Source organism: Rhinatrema bivittatum, chromosome 6, assembly GCF_901001135.1.
Source record: "Rhinatrema bivittatum chromosome 6, aRhiBiv1.1, whole genome shotgun sequence".
Lineage (NCBI taxonomy): Eukaryota > Metazoa > Chordata > Amphibia > Gymnophiona > Rhinatrematidae > Rhinatrema > Rhinatrema bivittatum.
Window position 1 is genome coordinate 273,020,867 of NC_042620.1, and position 17,935 is coordinate 273,038,801.

The window sequence follows — 17,935 nt, forward strand, 5'->3', positions numbered from 1 at the left end:
CAGCAATTCAGAGTAATAAATTTTACTAGAAAATTAAACATAAGGCTGTTATAGGTTATGTGAAATTTTATTCGCTTGTTTTTTCATGTCGTAGAGCCCACCCTGATGTAGGTTTCAAAACGTTGACAACGTCGGCAGTTTGGCGGTTCTAAAAGAAAAAAACATAGCGATTGTGTTAGCCGAAGAAACACACTTGGGCTCAACAGTACACTACTAGTTCATAAGCAATTGAACAAGTTGCTAAGATAAGTACATTTTATGTCGGGACAGTAACTCTCTATGCAGGAGTACAAGAAAATTGAAAGTAATTTTGCTCGCTTTGCAAATTCTTATTCGGGCAGCACAGCTCAAAACTATCATAGTTTAAAGCTCAAGTCCAATATTTTTAAATTGCAATGTGTTTAATATATAGCTTCAACGCAAGTTTCAGCACTTTAACGGAAAATTGAGAGCCTCTTTTTATTAAAAAAAAAACCAAAAACAAAAGGAAGATAATAGACCAGTGATTGTACCGACCTGTTAATTAGTTTCTGTTAAACATCAGATTCTATGCTGGTGCTGAGGTCTTATCTTTCTATATAAAAAGATTTTTTCATAGATATCATTAGAAACTATTAAAAATGAGATAGTAGTTTTAATTACATGATAATAAAAAGAACATTTTAATTCCTATTATATAACTTCAAATATTGGGATTTAGTTCTGTGTCAACATTGGTTACATCAACTAGTGATTTTTTTGGTTCAGTTATTAACTAGTTAATCCCTTATTTTCTTACTGCTTTATTTTGCTTATGCACAAAGCTTATTTAGTGGATCAGACAATAGAGATGCTGGCTCTTGGCTGCAGTCTCTACGGATTCTCGGCCGGTCAAGAGGCCTGAGCTGTTGAGAAGCTAGTCAACCCTTTAGTGATTTTCGGTGCAATGTTTATTTAGATATGTTTAACAAATCCAGGCCTAAATGCACTGAAGGTGCATGCTGACTTTGCTTAGCTGCCTGGAAGCTGCGGCAGTGGTTCTATTCTCGCACACATAGGTGTGTGCACACATTATTGCCACGTGGCGGTTGCATGAGTGGGGACCTGTGCAAGTAAGGCTGTGGCCTAGATTTGGGCGCGTACACCTGCGAGCTAAACTTGAACGCGTATTTGTACAGGTGCTTGGGTGTGTATTTGCATAGGTACTTGTCGAGTAAGACAGTGACCTAGACTAGAGCGTGTATTTGCACGAGTACTTGTGAGCGTACAAGCACGGCTTGGACGAGCGCGTATTTGCACATGTCCTTGTGCACGTATAACCGCGACCTTGTCTTGAGTGCATATTTAAGCGGGTTCTGGAGGGGTGTGTGCATACACCCGAGTGGCATTGGTGTGCTTGCAGGAGCCGCCTAGAGCCGAAATTCAGAAGAGCTAGGCATGGGGGACGAACAGATCCAAGCACCTTTCTATCTTTGAGGCTTGCTGTCTGAGAGTAATTCAGTCCTCGCTCTCTCTGATGTCAGTGCTGTTTAGATGCTGAAAGCGATTTGACTACTACAGCTTTTGCCCATGTTGGGACATCCCCTCCACTATATTGTCACTGGAGGGGAGTGGAGTGGGAGTTGAGGCAATGTTCAGTTCTCCTCCCTTGTTCCCAATGGCAGAATCATTCTCAAGAGAAGGTTGGGCCTATGGGATCCGATATAGATCCATTCTCCTGGGTGGAATGTTTCCAGGGCTTGTGGACCTTTCTGCAGTGACGCCCAGTGAAGGTAAAGCAACCTACTATGTAGGAATCGCATGCTCGGGCCTCCTATTTTGTCAGTCATGGTGGGCAAACACCACAGGGGTGGCTGTCCTTGGTAAGGTTCAAGGGGATGTAGCTCATGAGACCCCGGAGGATTCCGATGGGGAATTGGCTTTCTCACCTCTAGAACAGGGAGAAATTATACCTGATAGCCGTGTCGGACTGCTCAGATTTTTTTCTTTTTTTCACAGAGATGTCTTGAGTTTGTTGGCTCAGACCCCAAACATACTCAGTGTGGCCGGAGGTCAATTTAAGTTAAGCATCCTGTTTCTTCCTTCCCTGTATCCAATTCAAGAATTATTTGGCCTTCAGTGGAATACGCCGGAGGCAAGTTTTAAAAAGGAGGAGAACCAATTTTCCTCTATTCAATCTATTTTGTGGTTCCAAGGGAAAAAAAAAAGGACGTTTCAGGCAATATTGGATTTAAAGAAGGTAAATGTGGCTCACAAGGTTCCCCATTTCCATATGGAGACTGAGTCCAACTCTGAGGTAAGTCATAGCGGCAGTACACTTGGGAGAGTTCTTCACATCTCTCAACTCTGATAGAGGTCTATTTGCACATAGCCATCAAGCCGAAGCACCAGAGATTCCTGAGGTTCATGGTCCTAAGGGAACATTTTTTATTTCAAGCCCTTCCCCTCATGACAGAATCGTGTACCTTCACCAAGGTGATGGTGGTGATGGCAGCCATATTACAAAAGGAGGGTGTGTTGGTGCATCTGTTTCTGGATGACTAGCTCATTCATGCAAAATCAGAGTACCTCTGTCGAAAATCAGTACAAAAGGTACCGATGCACTCGAAGTCTCTAGGATGGGTGGTGAACCTAGCAAAGAGCCATTTAGTTCTCTCTCAAACTCTGGAGTATCTGGGAACTCAGTTTGACACATTGCTGGAGTGTTTCTCACGGAGAGAGATTGCTGAAATTGCAGTCAGACTTAGCATCTGCTAGATCTTTTGGTGCCCAGGGTCTGGGACTATTTACAAGTCCTGGGTTCTATGGCATCGACATTGGAATGAATGCATTGGGCGTTCACATATATGCGGCCTCTTCGGGGGGGGGGGGGGCTCTTCTCGCCTGCTGGAATCAGTTATTGAAAGAGTTTAATCTTCCTCTTTCGTTAGAGGGGAAAGCCAGGGAAAGTCTTTCGTGGTGGCTTACTCACACCATTTTTGAGCAAGGTGCAAAGTTGGAGGTTCTGAATTGGGTAATAGTCAACATCAATGCAAGCCTCTGTAGATGGAGGGCATTGTGTCAAGATCAGTCAGTGCAGGGCCAGTGGTCGAAATAGGAGGCCTCATGGTCTATTAATCGGTTAGAGACTAGAATGGTGCATTTTGTGTTGTTTGCCTGTCTGCCATGGTTACGCAGCCATCCAGTACAGATCCAGTCGGACAGTGTGATGACAGTGGCCTACATCAGCTGTCAAGGTGGAACCAAGGATCAGGTGGTGGCTCAAGAGGCCCAGGAGTTGATTCTCTGGGCAGAGCAGCACTTGGAGCGACTGGCAACATCTCACATTGCTGGAGTAGACAACATTCAGGCAGATTTTCTCAGTCTGAAAAAGTTAGACCCTGGGGAATTTGAGCTGTCAGAGGCAGCGATATGTCTCATTCACAGAAGATGGGGGTGTCCCCATATGGACTTAAAATGATGACCAAAGAGAACACCAAAGCATTGCGGTTTTACAGCCGCTAAGAGAACACAGTATGGAAGGAATCAATGTTCTAGTGCTGCAGTGGACTCAAGGAAGTCTTTGTTATTTCTTCACTCTGTGGCCTATGGTGGACAAGGGATTATGGTGGATAGAGAAACATCCAGGCAACATGATCCTGGTAGCTCTGGAGTGGCCAATTTGACCATGATTCCCAGATCTGATCAACATGGCCATAGACGGGCCACTGAGGTTCAGACATTTGTGGACTCTTCGCCACCAGGGCCTGACGTTTTCAGGTTGGGCAGTTCATGTCTGTCTTGTGGCTTCGTTTCTGAGAGGAGACAACTGAGATGGAGAGGATATTCCGAAACAGTTATTTCCACCTTATTGGAGGCTAGGTGACCACCTACATTTTTACGTATGTGCGAATTTGGAAGGTCTTCGAGTCCTAGTCTGCTGTTGATGGAGTGTAGCCTCAACCTGTTCAGGCTATGGTATTGCATATTTTGTTTTTGTACAGGAAGGTTCTGGTCAAGGGATTGGTCTTTAACTCTGAGAGTCCAGGTAGTGACATTGGGTTGTCTCCGGGATAAGGTGCAAGGGTATCCTCTCTCCGCACATCCGGATGTTATACTGTTCCTTCGGAGAGCTAAGAATTTGCATCCTCGGGTGCGAAACATTTGTCTGTCATGGAATCTGAATCTAGTCCTTAGAGGATTGTGTGATGCTCGGTTTGAACCCATAAAGAGAGTTACAAATTAGGAGTTGACTCTTAAAGTGGTTTTCCTGGTGGCTATTTGTTCAGCCAGGAAATTTTCGAGCACCAGGCATTGTGTTGAAATAGCTTCCTATGGACGTTGCATTTGGGGTATCTTTAAGCATGGTGCCTTCTTTTCTGCCTGACGTAGTCTCTGCATTCCATCTTAGACAATGGAACTTCCAGCTTTTCTCTATTTGGATTCCTCTACTCCTCATGTGGGGGAGCTTAGGCTCTTAGATGGGAGGCGTGAATTATTGAAGAATCTAAAGGTCACTAATGATTTCCGTCGATAGGATCACCTTTTTGTACTGTGGAGAGGTCCAAAGAAGGGAAGTAAGCCTTCTAAGGCTACAATTGCATGGTGGCTAAAGGAAGCAATGAAGTTGACTTACATTTTTAAAGAGCTCCCAGTGCTGGGGGGGATTTAGGGGTGCACTCAACATGTTCTCAGGTGACTTCCTGGGCTGAGTCACAACAGATGTCTGCACATGAAATTTGCAAGGTGGCTACTGGGAAGTCATTGCACACTTTTTCTAGGCATTATCACTTGGATGTTGGGGCTCCAGCTTCCATGTGTGTTGGTGAGAGTGTTCTGCGAGCAGGACTCTCCAGGTCCCACCCAAGTTAAAGGGAGCTTAGGTACATCCCAGGAGTCTTGACTGATCTGTTTATGTACAGGGAAAGGAAAATTGGTTCTTACCTGTGGTACTACAGATCAGTCCAGAGACCTGGCCATTTACTGGGGGGGGGGGGGGAGTCTGCCACTCATACTGTGACTTTGTATATAGTGTGGAGTTGTTGGAGGCTTTTAGTGCTGATTGCCTATGTTAAATTTGGGAAACGAGTTTTCCATTATCTGTTTTGGACAACTTTACCTTCTTCTGGCTTGTTGGTCAATACTGAGGGATTTGCAGGTGGCACATTGGGTTATGTACAGTGCCAGTGAAACTTTCTCTGTCTCCATCTGCGGGCAGGGAGGCAAAATCCAGGAGCCTGGACTGATCTGTAGTACTACAGGAATAAAATTAGCAGATAAGAAGCAATTTTCTTTTATCAGCTGAGTGGCTGCATTTTCCAGGAGCTGCAGCACTTTCAAATAGCAATTTGAGAGAGCCACATAGAATTACTGTAATCAACCATCTGTCCTTTGTGATTGAATCCAGAACAATGGTATGTAAATACAATAAATAAATAATATGAATGCCTACACCACTGTAAAAATAGTCTTTAAGTAATAAAAATGTTAAATGCTTATTATCTTGAGATCAATATTCAGCACTACTTAGCTGGATAAGTAGCAACTGCTGAATATCTGGTTGCATTCAGCAGTCACCACTTATCCAGCTAAGTAGATAGCTAAATATCTAATGAATGGATCAGGGAGGTGCTACTTATCTGTCTATCTTAGCCGGATAAATGCCGATACTCAGAATTATCTGCCTATGGTAGATGGATAAGTTAGATCTGCTTAATGGCAGGTCTAAACTTAGCTGGATATGAGTTATTCAGCTAAGTGGTGATTTCTACAAGGACAGCATAGCCATGCTGCTGAATATCACATGTAAGTTAGCCGAATGGGTCTTATCTGGCTAAGTTATATAGCCATATAATTCTGAATTTTGGTCCCCCTGACTTTGACTTTAAAAAACATTCAGGCCGATACAGTACAGTGCGCTCCAACGGAGCGCACTGTTAGCCTGCTCTTGGACGCGCGTTTTCCCTTACCCCTTATTCAGCAAGGGGTGGAAAACGCACGTCCAACCCGCAGCACCTAATAGCGCCCACAACATGCAAATGCATGTTGACGGCCCTATTAGGTATGCGCGCGGGATACAGTAAGTAAAATGTGCAGCCAAGCCGCACATTTTACTCTAAGAAATTAGCACCTACCCAAAGGTAGGCGCTAGTTTCTGCCGGCACCGGGAAAGTGCACAGAAAAGCAGTAAAAACTGCTTTTCCTAGCATGTAGCAGATGGACTCAAAACAAGTGGGTATAGCGTGCTCGTGCTAGCAGTTGGAGACAGATCTGACGTCAGCACGGGTACATATACCCCCACAGGAAGTGAAGCAATTCAGTACTAAATTCACTAGACGATATCTATTGACGACGAGCCCCGCACTCCTGCGGTGATACCAGTCTGTCCTTCCCCCAGTTGAGTTTCCCGAGGTGATTTTCGTGGTCCCTCGGAGGTAAGTGCCTCGGTCCGGTGGCCGACTCACGGCAGGGACCTGCCCCCGAGCGAGAAGGGCTCGGGCACGGCCTAGAGGCAGCCTCGGTCCCGGCGTGGACTTGGCCCCCGAGCAAGACGAGTTCGGGCGCGGCCTAGAGGCAGCGGGTGCACCTCCTCGAGCGCGGCGGTGAAGGTACTCACCCTCTCCCCCCGCAGCCGGAGACCGCCCGGGTTGCAGCCGGGAAGCGCCGAAGACAAGGTAAGGCGTATATATTTACTTATTGGTCTCCGAGGATCCGAGGAGAAGCAGAGTGTGCCTCTGGGGCGGCCAGTTCAGTAGGCCGCCATTTCATCTGCCTGCTTGCCATTATCTTCTACCTAAAGCGTCCCGCCTATTACTACGCACACGGCGATAGGCGTCCATTGCTACGCGCACGGCGATCGGCGCATAGGCGCACATTGCTAGGCGCCCGTTCATAGGCGCCCATTTATAGGCGCACATTGCTAGGCGCAAGTCCTTAGGTGCCCGATTATAGGCGCACTGCTATAGGCGCACTGCTATAGGCGCACGGTCTAGGCGCATTGCTATAGCCGCACATTGTTAGGCGCACATTGCTAGGCGCCCGTTCATAGGCGCACATTGCTAGGCGCCCGATTATAGGCGCCTGTTATAGGCAAACGTTCTAGGCGCACATTGTTAGGCGCACGTTGCTGAGCGCTGGTTTCAGGCGCCTGCTTTCGCGCACAGCGCAGACTCTTATTGAGTTCTCTGGCGGCATGGAGAGTAAGAGTGCCCAGGCTTCGGCAGGGCCGGCACCTCCAGAAGTAGGCATCAATCTCTGCTCTGCATGCAACCTCAGGGCCACACAGAATGAGGATGCAGACTCCCTATGTGCCCAATGTGAAGAGGCCCTGGGAGTACCAGGCCAGGGCCGGTTACAGCCCAGCGTTCTTTCCGGTTCCTCAGGGAACACCCCGGAACCAGCAGGCAGCGGGGAGCAGCCAGTGAACCAGGGGGGCCTGGTTCCCATGCGGCCAGATATGGCTTCGATTTCCTGGGTGGAGTTATTCAAAGGGATTCATACCTTTGTCACGATGCAGTCAGCTCCCCGATCGGGTCCGTACATCCAGAATGACCCGTCCCCTGGACCCTCGCGGCCTAGGCGCGGCCACTCGCCACCTGATAGCCCCAATTCTGGGGATTCAGACTACCCGGCAGAAGAAAATTTACTGTTAGTTACTTATTTATTTCTATTTATTTCTATTGTATTTATGTATTTTTTTGTTATCTATTTATTATCACTTCTTAATTGTTAACATTATTATTTATATTTCCCTGTTATTTGGATTAACCATGTTCATTGTAAGCCTCTAACTTGAAGCGATATTTACTGTTCATTGTAAACCGGGGTGATATGTATATTATACAGGAACCTCCGGTATATAAATCCGTTAAATAAATAAATAAGAAGATGAGCCCCCCGAGGAGGGAGAGTTTCCCTCGGGGGTAGAACCTTATCGAACCATGCGGCGCTTCTTTACCAGAGCGGATCTTCCAGACTTGATCTCGCAATGCCTGTCGGAACTGGCCCTTCCGGGCCATGACACCCCAGGGGAACTTAGAGTGAACCCCCTATTAGAGGGCCTGCGCCAAACTTCTCACCACTTTCCCCTCCTATGAGTGGCACATCAGCTAATCGATCTGGAATGGGCTGCACCGGAGGCTTCATTCAAGGGGGGTCGGGCCTTGGCTGGCATGTACCCCTTAGCCCCGGCAACTAAGGACATGTTGGCGTGCCCTCAGGTAGATGCCATAGTCAGCGCAATTGTGAAGCGCACCACCATCCCGGTGGAAGGAGGGACGGCCCTCAAGGATACACATGACCGGCGTTTGGACGCCATCCTGAAGCAGGCCTTTGAGGTGGCAGCCATGTCCCTACGAATTGCAACTTGCTGCACGGTGGTGACGCGTTCCTGCTTATCTCAGGCTCGGAACAACGCCCCAGGAGAAGGGATGGAATCAGCTCTCTCTTTCCTTACTGATGCAGCCTCCGACCTCGTCCGTACGGCAGCCAAGGGAGTGTCATCCTCAGTGGCAGCCAGGAGGCAGCTCTGGCTACGTAACTGGTCGGCCGATTCCTCTTCCAAGACTCGTCTCACGAGAATGCCCTTCGAGGGATCTCTCCTGTTCGGCAGCGACCTGGAGAAGCTGGCCAATAAATGGGGCGCCTCTCCTTTACCTCGTCTACCAGAAGACAGACCACGGAGGAGGCAGCACCCGTCTTCTAGACCACCCAGAGGTAGAACCTCTCAGCACCTCAACCCTTACGGGACTCGCTACCAGGCACCTCGGTCGCAGGCCAAGAACCAGCCCTTTCGGCCTAAGCACAGTAAGAGGGGAGCCGGCTCGGGTTCCGGCCCCAGCCGTACCCCGCAATGACAATCAGCCGGCCCATCCGGTGGTAGCAGCCATAGGGGGCAGGCTGACCCTCTTTTACCGCAGGTGGGCCGAGATTACCTCGGACCAGTGGGTCCTCACCATCATCCGAGAGGGGTACTACCTGGACTTTCTTTGGCGCCCGCCAGACAAGTTTGTGGAATCTCCTTGTTCACCCCTCAAGAGGGCAGCGCTAGATGTTACCTTACAGAGGCTTCTCTCCCTCAAGGCCATAATTCCAGTGCCTGCAGGGGAGATAAATTCTGGGCATTATTCCATTTATTTCATAGTGCCCAAGAAGGAGGGCACTTTCCGGCCTGTCCTGGACCTCAAGTCGGTCAACCGCTACCTACGGGTACCCAGCTTTCGCATGGAAACCCTGCGATCTGTCAAAAATTCAGTACAGCCAGGGGAGTTTCTCACATCCCTAGATCTGTCAGAAGCCTACCTGCATATCCCAATCCATCGGGATCATCAGCGCTATCTACGTTTCAAAGTCTTGGACCAACACTTTCAGTTTCGGGCGTTACCCTTCGGGTTAGCCACAGCGCCGCGGATCTTTACCAAGGTCATAGTAGTAGTGGCGGCGGCCCTCAGGAAGGAGGGAATTCTCGTCCATCCCTACCTGGACGATTGGTTGATCAGGGCAAAATCGCCAGAAGAGAGCCATCGGGCAACCAGCCGAGTGATTGCCCTTCTAGAGAGCCTAGGCTGGGTAGTAAACTTAAACAAGAGTTCCCTACAGCCGTCTCAGTCGAGGGAATACCTAGGAGTCCTATTCGACACTCAGGCAGACAGAGTCAGCTTGCCTCCCAAAAGAAGAGAAAAGCTCAAGAATCGTCTGCAGGCCCTGCTGCGCGCCGTCCGCCCCATGGCTTGGGATTACCTACAAGTCCTCGGCCTAATGGCATCCACTCTGGAGGTGATACCATGGGCTCGGGTGCATATGAGGCCGTTACAACGCGCCCTCCTATCCCGGTGGAGCCCGATATCACAAACTTACACCGTACACCTACCTCTACCAGCCAGGGTACGGAATCAGCTGCAATGGTGGCTGCAGCAATGCCACAGGAGCCGGGGGTCCAGGATGTCCTCTCCAACCTGGACCCTGCTCACAACAGACACCAGCCTGAGCAGCTGGGGCGCACATTGCGAAGGTCTCACTACCCAAGGGCGGTGGAGCAGAGAAGAGTCGGGATGGAACATCAACCGACTAGAGGCACGGGCAGTCAGGCTAGCGTGCCTGCGACTTGCCCACAGACTGCGACACAGAGCAGTCAGAGTGATGTCAGACAACGCCACCACGGTGGCATACATCAACCAACAGGGAGGAACCAGAAGCCAACAGGAATCACTAGAAATAGCTCCTCTGATGACTTGGGCGGAATCAAATCTCCAGGACATCTCCGCCGTCCACATCGCCAGGAAGGACAACACCGCAGCAGACTTCCTCAGCAGAGAAAGTCTACATCCCGGGGATTGGCAACTGTCACCCACAGCGTTCCAGATGATTGTGAATCGGTGGGGGACCCCGGGCATGGACCTACTAGTGGACAGGTCCAACGCTCAAGTACCCAGATATTTCAGCCGCAGGCGGGATCCTCTGTCTCAGGGGATCGATGCACTGGTACAACCATGGCCCCAGGAGATCCTACTGTACGCTTTTCCGCCATGGCCCCTGCTGGGCGCCATTATACACAGGATTCAGCGGCACAGAGGCCTAGTTCTTCTAGTGGCCCCGGACTGGCCAAGAAGACCCTGGTATGCAGACATGAGAAGACTGCTGGCAGGGGATCCACTACCCCTGCCGCCGCACCGGGACCTGCTGCGACAAGGTCCCATACTCCACGAGGATCCGGCTCAATTCTCTCTTACGGTTTGGCCATTGAGAGGGCTAGACTGAAGACATGAGGATATTCAGGTCCAGTAATAGATACACTCCTCCGAGCATGCAAGTTCTCCACATCGCTAACATATATAAGGATCTGGAGAGTATTTGAGGCTCGGTGCGAAGCTCATAGCACCAATCCACATGCCGCTAAGATTCTTATCATTTTGGACTTCCTACAATATGGTCTTCAGAAGGGTCTGTCCCTCAGTTCCATCAAGGTCCAAGTGGCAGCACTTTCCTGCTACGGTCCCCGGAGTGACGGCAATAGCATCGCCACACACCCAGACGTTTCACGCTTCCTGAAAGGAGTCAAACACATTCGTCCACCACTGAAGTGGCCCATACCTCTGTGGAACCTCAACCTCGTTTTGGACTTTCTAGCGGGACACGCCTTCCGTCCACTTCGAGGCCTGTCCCTCCGTTTGTTAACCTTGAAGATGGTGTTCCTGCTGGCTGTTTGCTCCGCACGACGCGTCTCAGAGCTACAAGCACTGTCTTGCCGTGATCCGTTTCTCCGAATCATGCCAGAAGCCATCCATCTTCGCACAGTCCCTTCCTTCTTACCCAAAGTAGTCTCGCACTTCCACCTCAACCAAACCATCTCTTTACCTACCACAGAAGGTTTGGAGAAGTCAGAAGAAGGTCGAATTCTACGCCATCTCGACATCGGCAGGCTACTGTCCTGATACCTGGAAGTGTCCGAAGCAATACGAAAGACGGACCATCTGTTCGTTCTACACAGTGGGAAGAAGCAAGGGGAAGCGGCCTCATGGGCAACTATCGCCCGCTGGGTCAAAGAAGTTATCAAGGCAGCCTACGTAGACGCGGGAAAATCACCGCCTCTACAGGTCAGGCTCACTCTACCAGAGCGCAAGCTGCCTCTTGGGCAGAAACTCGGATGCTGTCGCCTGCTGAGATCTGTAAGGCGGCGACGTGGTCCTCCCTCCATACCTTCTCCAGATTCTACCGTCTGGATGTCCAGGCCAGGGAGGACACCGCATTCACGAGGGCAATCCTGCACGGACCTCGGGCAGCCTCCCGCCCAGTCCAGGAGTAGCTTTTGTACATCCCACTTGTTTTGAGTCCATCTGCTACACGCTAGGAAATGTAGAGATTACTTACCTGATAATCTCGTTTTCCTTAGTGTATGCAGATGGACTCAGCATCCCGCCCGGCTGCTAATATTCATGGGATTTCACAGGCTCAAGGTAAGCCATGTTTTATTACATAGGGCATCCACCCTGCCGGGTGTCGACGCCTTCCGGTTGAGAATCCTGGCGGTCTCCAGCTACTATCAACCGGTCAGGGTAATCCTGTTTCATTAATCGATCGGTCAGTACTCATATGGCTATGACAGCTTTGCAAGGAAGATTACTGAATTGCTTCACTTCCTGTGGGGGTATATGTACTCGTGCTGACGTCAGATCTGTCTCCAACTGCTAGCACGAGCACACTATACCCACTTGTTTTGAGTCCATCTGCGTACACTAAGGAAAACGAGATTATCAGGTAAGTAATCTCTACATTTCTGTGCACCCTCCGACTTAATATCATAGCGATATTAAGTCTGAGGTCCTGAAGAGTATAAAAAGTAAAAAAAAAAAAAAATTAAATTGGGCCGGCGGCTGTCGGGCCGAAAACCGGACTCTCAATTTTGCCGGTGTCCGTCCGGTTTCCAAGCCCGTGGCTGTCAGCAGACTTGAGAACCGACGCCGGCAAAATTGCATGTCGGCTGTCAAAACCCGCTGACAGCTGCCGCTACGGGTCAAAAGGAGGTGCTAGGGACGCACTAGTGTCCCTAGCATCTCCTTTTGCTCGTTTCTCCCGCACCACCTCATTTACATACTGCATCGCGCGCGCCGGGAGAGCGGGCGTTCGTCCGCTCTCCCCCGTTTTTACTGAATCAGCCCGATGGTCCTTAAAATAGCTTTTAACTGTGGTTTCAAGGTTAAATGGGAGTCTCGTAATGTCCCTATGTCCCTCACTTGACCAGAGAAAGAAATAGATCCATTAACCTGCAAACCAGTTAATGCTTTAGGCAGAGGCACTGACTGACCCAGAAAGCTTCATTCTCAGCAGTTTTCAGTATTAACTTAGGGCCTAATTTACTAAGGCTTTTCTCCCATTCTTTGTCTATGGGAAAAAACACTTAGTGAATCAAGCCCTTAGTTTGTATCAGCCATGTATTTACTGTCACAGTGCAAGATGAAAGTTGCACAGCGGTGGAGGTCAGTTTCCCATTGGAAAAGCCAATTGAATTTCAGCTGCGTACATTTTAAATCCATTCCAGAAAAGGCGATAAGATCACAAAGTGGGCAGAGAGAAATATTAAATAACCGAAGATAAAACTAATTCCTGGTGAAATTTCAAAGAAGACTGCTGCCTTCCAATACTATACATAAAGGGGTCGATATTCAGCTGTGGAGCAGTTAGTTAAGTTAGCTGTGACGTTGAATATACCTAGCTATCTTAAAGTTGGCCAGATAAGTATATCGGGCTAACTCTGCTACTCCCGGAAACGCCTGTTGTGCACCCCTGGAACCGGCTATATTCTAGCCAGACAACTCATTATTTAGCTAAAATATATCCAGGTGAGAGTTTTAAAATTGAGGTTTGACCATTTAGACAGATAACTTTTCAGTTATCTATCTAAATGACTTTTAAATATCTATTGCAGAAGATCTAAACCAATTCAATACATCTCCTTCAATCCCAAGTGTATTCAGTATCTCAAGAAAAAGGGAATGACTTCCCATATCAAAAGCAGTGGATATATCCAAGCAAATCAGTGTGACTATCCAGCACATCCAAAAGAAAATATGTCCCTTTCAGAAGCGGCTCTGCCTTGGGTGTAAAATATTCTCTTCCAAGAAATCATTGAGTAGTAACTGTATGGCCTTCCCCAAAACCTTCCCTAAAGTGGGAAGGTTGGAGATAGACCTGTAATGTGATGGGGTCCACAATGTACAAAGTAGATGTCTTTAGTACAGGTCACACTAACGCCCCTTTTTAAAGAAAGATTGATACATTTCATGTAAGGGAATCCCTAGAATAGGATCAGTGCAAGTACTTCTTTCCTTTATTCCCTGGTCCTCCTCATGATCCCAACTGCCTACATGTTGTTGCTTTCAAAGTGTTTTTCTCTTGCTTGCCCCACCCCATGTGTCACTGTCCATGTTCCTTTAATTTTCTCAGCTTTGGCCTTTTGGTTCTGTTCAGGGTAATAAGCGTCTGGTTATTTCGGAAAGCTGCTCCCGAGATTCCCTGAGCAGCCAGCCAAGCTGCCAGGGCCTGAATTACTCCTATGGTGTCAACGCTTGGAAATCCTGGGTGCAGGCGAAATATTCAAGTGGGGAGACTAGCAAAGCTGAACTCCACTTTGGACGTAAGTGACTCTTGTGACACATTGAAATCAGTTACCGGGAGGGAGGGCTTTATTTTGAGGAGATGAGGGTGAGAGTACTCTTCTGTCTCAGCTGCTTTAAGTACTTGGGTTTATACTGCCCTCTTTTTCTTAAGCTCTCTCCGTCACAGGTTCCCCAACCCTGGGGGCTTTGAACTACCTTAGGTCCCAGCTTCCCCATGCTTTGAAGTTAGAGTCCATTCTACCCTATTTTCTTTGCTCTCTGCAGCAAAGCCAATGCGGATTAAGGAAGATATCCTGGCATGTACAGCAGCAGAACTCAATTATGGCTTGGCGCAGTTTGTGAAAGAAATAACCCGTCCAAATGGGGACCGTTATGATCCAGACAGTATTTATTACCTCTGCCTGGGGATTCAGCAGGTAAGTGAATGGTCCATTGATAAGAGGTGAACAGGCTCTGTAATGTAATGTGCAATGTGGTTTTACATGCAGGAAATCTACATATGCTTGTATGGCCCAAGTCTGTGGGGAAGTCTGCAGAATAATGGGGCAGTAGGAGAGGCTTGAGACTGAGATGGGCAAAATATAATTATTCCTTGGCTTCTTGGAAAAGTGGTAGCAAGAAAGGTCCTGGACCAGTGGGTATATGGCAGCTGTACACACTTCCTCTTGTTTGTGTTAGAATGTTTTAAAGTTTTGTTTTGCACTTGTTCTGCACAGTTCCTGCTGGAAAATAACCGGATGGTGAACATTTTCACTGACCTTTACTACCTGACATTTGTCCAAGAGCTGAACAAGACCTTGACTGGCTGGCAGCCAACAACCTTACCAAACAGTAAGGAGATGTAATGCTTACCCTTCTTTCACTCGTATTTCATATTTCTTCATATCGATTACAAAATGTTGTCATGTTGCACACATTTCATTTCATCAAGTTGTAAGTTTCATAAGTTGTATACATCCTTTATTACCTACATCTTCGTACCAATGTCAGCCATGCTTGCATGTGCTGTGTTGACAAGAAATGTGAATTAGGTCAAGATGCTTTGTGTTGCTTTGCGGGTTAAGGATGAGTTTAGAAGTGCTGTGCTGATTGTGCATAGATTCTGGGGCTGAAGGTGCTGTAGTTTTGGGTTAGGTTCATTTTGGAATGTGCTATGTTGTGGTTTGTAGTTAATATATGAGCTGGCATGTACTTCATTGATTATACAGTGATAGAATAAGGCTGGAGGAGGACATCATGAGGGCATCTAGTCCATTTCTATTTCTCTAATCCACATCCGCTTTACTTGTGTTAGACAGATGTTTGTCTTAACCTTTTCCTAAAAGCTTCCAATGACAGAGATTCCACCATCTCCTTAGGTAGCTTGAATACCCTCATATTAAGAAATTCTTCTGAACATTAAACCAAACTCTCTCCACTGCAATATTTCCTCAGTGGTGATAAGAGAGCATCCGATTGCCATCCTCATACTTACCCCATTTATATATTCAAAGATTCTCATCACATCTCGTGCAACAAACAGGTTCAAACTTAGTTTGTGAGCCCTCTGGGGAGAGGGAAATATCTGTAGTACCTGAATGTAATCAGCTTTGAAGTGCCGACAAGTGGAATATAAAAAAAATAAATAATGATGTTTTAATGTTTCCGAATGACTGTATATAAAACTCTTCAAATAAATAAAATAAATAAATAAAATAAAGGAAGAAGTAGGCTGTAAGTACAGGCCTGTCAGTCCAGTGCCAGAAAGAATTACTAAAAATTAGTAGGAAGTAGCTTATAGGACCCAAATTTGAGTTCTTTAATTAATGAGGTGACATGGATGAAGTTCTGTGTGGAGCAGACTCAAAAGCTTTGCTGAAAATTTGGTAAGCAAACTGGCCAGCATAGAAGTATGTATTTATTTATTTCTGCTCATATGCTGCCAGTGCCACTGGGTCTAGGTGGCTTATAAATAATATACATAAAATTGGAGTGATTACGACTTGAATTCTGAGTTCAGTTTAAAAAAAACCTTATTAGAGGATCAGTTAAAGACAAGTTTGAAAAGGTGAGTTTTCAGTAACTCCTTAAAGGTTTTAACACAAATTATTAACCATAGATCTTGTGGTAGATGATTCCACATAATGGGAGCTGCCATGGAAAATGCCCTGTCACGTGTGTCACGTGCTTCCGAACAGTTGGAACATCAAGCAAGCCACATTACGAAGATCGCAACGTCTGCGATAGATTGTAAATCCTTAACAGACAAATAGACCAGGGAAAGTTATCAAAGTTATATATAATTCTACAGGCAACCAATAAAGGTGAAATAAAATTGGGGAAATATCCTTCATAGCGGTGCCTGAAATCAAATGAGCAGCCGCATATTATAGGAGCTGCAATGCACACAAAGAGTTAGCGGGAAGACCAAAATACAGTGCATTCCAGTAATGCAACAGAGGCATTATTACTACTTGCACAACTGAAAGAAAGCCAAGATAAGACAGCAAGTGCTTCAGATCATGTAGTGTCCATAACTTAAAGAAATTGGTTTGAACTACTTGTCTGATCTCTCTTAAATGACAAGTCAGAGTCCATAATGACACCTAAACTTAATACTGTCAAAGTTGGGTTTAATAATATAATATAAAGAAAAAAATACCCGTTAATGAATTACAATATATTGCCTGGAATAATGAAATTCAAAAAATGGTGGGAAAATATGAAAAGTAGATTAAAACACACTTTATTAACACAAAAATGTCTTAAATAACACTAAACAACACACCATACTAAATGGATAACTACAGAAGCCACATTGGACTCCAATAAAATTCACAATATAAATTGTGCTAAAATTTCAACAGCTGAGTACCTCACTAGACAAAAATAGAAAAACACTTTTATATATCCACGAGATCATTGACAACAAGCTCAATGTGCATCAATCTAGAGACAAATCTTGCAAATAGTCAACATGTTTCACATAGCTGTGTCAGGATTATTCATCTGTACCAAGTCACTGATGTATTCTCCACTGTTGCTAAACACCAATGAAGTTTGTCATCTGTGCCATGCTATCAGTTTGGTTAAATTAAAAATGGCTGAAAATGAAGCGCTTTATAATTACTAACAATTTTCTGTAAAGAAAGTATTTTTTAATTGTATAAATATCGTGGTACATACTGCTACTTACTTTACCACTGTTGTTTAACACTTATATGCTTTGATAAACGTGGCGTACACCACTGTTCAGTGACTCCCAAAACTCCACTTAGAACCAGAAATTGTCCAGCATTAGTTTTCAGCTGTTCAGCAAAAACAAAAAATAACAATGCACAACCTGTAAAATACCCTGTTTTTACAAACATTCTACCACAAACTAAATTTAAAGGCTTACTTGTACATTTTTATCGGACGCATAATTTTACTTCTCAGCGATGCTGACAGCATCTCCAAACATGGCGCTTGTTCATAATAACATGAGCCTCACATTTCCTAGCCTGTAGCCAGATGGACTCAGGACCAGTCGGTTATGTGCTCTTCTGCTAGCAGATGGGAGAGGGAGTCAAATTTCAAAGCTGACGTCACTCTAGATATACCCCTGCAGGAACCTCAGCTCTTCAGCATCTCTCCGTCTCCTAGCAGATGAGGACACTGTCCCACACACTAGATTAGTGTTAAGAATTACAGCAAAGAAGAAACAAATTTTCTCTTAAAGAAGATCGAGCTCCACTCTCCTGTGGTGAAACCTAAGGGTCCCTCCCCTAGTTGAGGATTCCGGAGGTGATTCCGATATCCCTCAGAGGTGTGCTTTGGTCTGGTAGCCGGTCCCGACTTAGCCCCCAGAGTGGCTGAAAGGCAGCGGGTGCACATCCGAGCGCGGC

The 17,935-nt window shown here is 46.7% G+C and overlaps 1 protein-coding gene across 1 annotated transcript in view; it reads left to right on the forward strand.

The window, feature by feature from the left end:
* Positions 1-17,935, forward strand: part of ZMYM3 (zinc finger MYM-type containing 3) — a 453,384-nt gene that overhangs the window by 384,152 nt on the left and 51,297 nt on the right. The window contains 3 exon segments of the mRNA XM_029607228.1: positions 13,921-14,086; positions 14,334-14,485; positions 14,786-14,900. Of these exon segments, the coding sequence (XP_029463088.1) occupies positions 13,921-14,086; positions 14,334-14,485; positions 14,786-14,900 (433 nt within the window).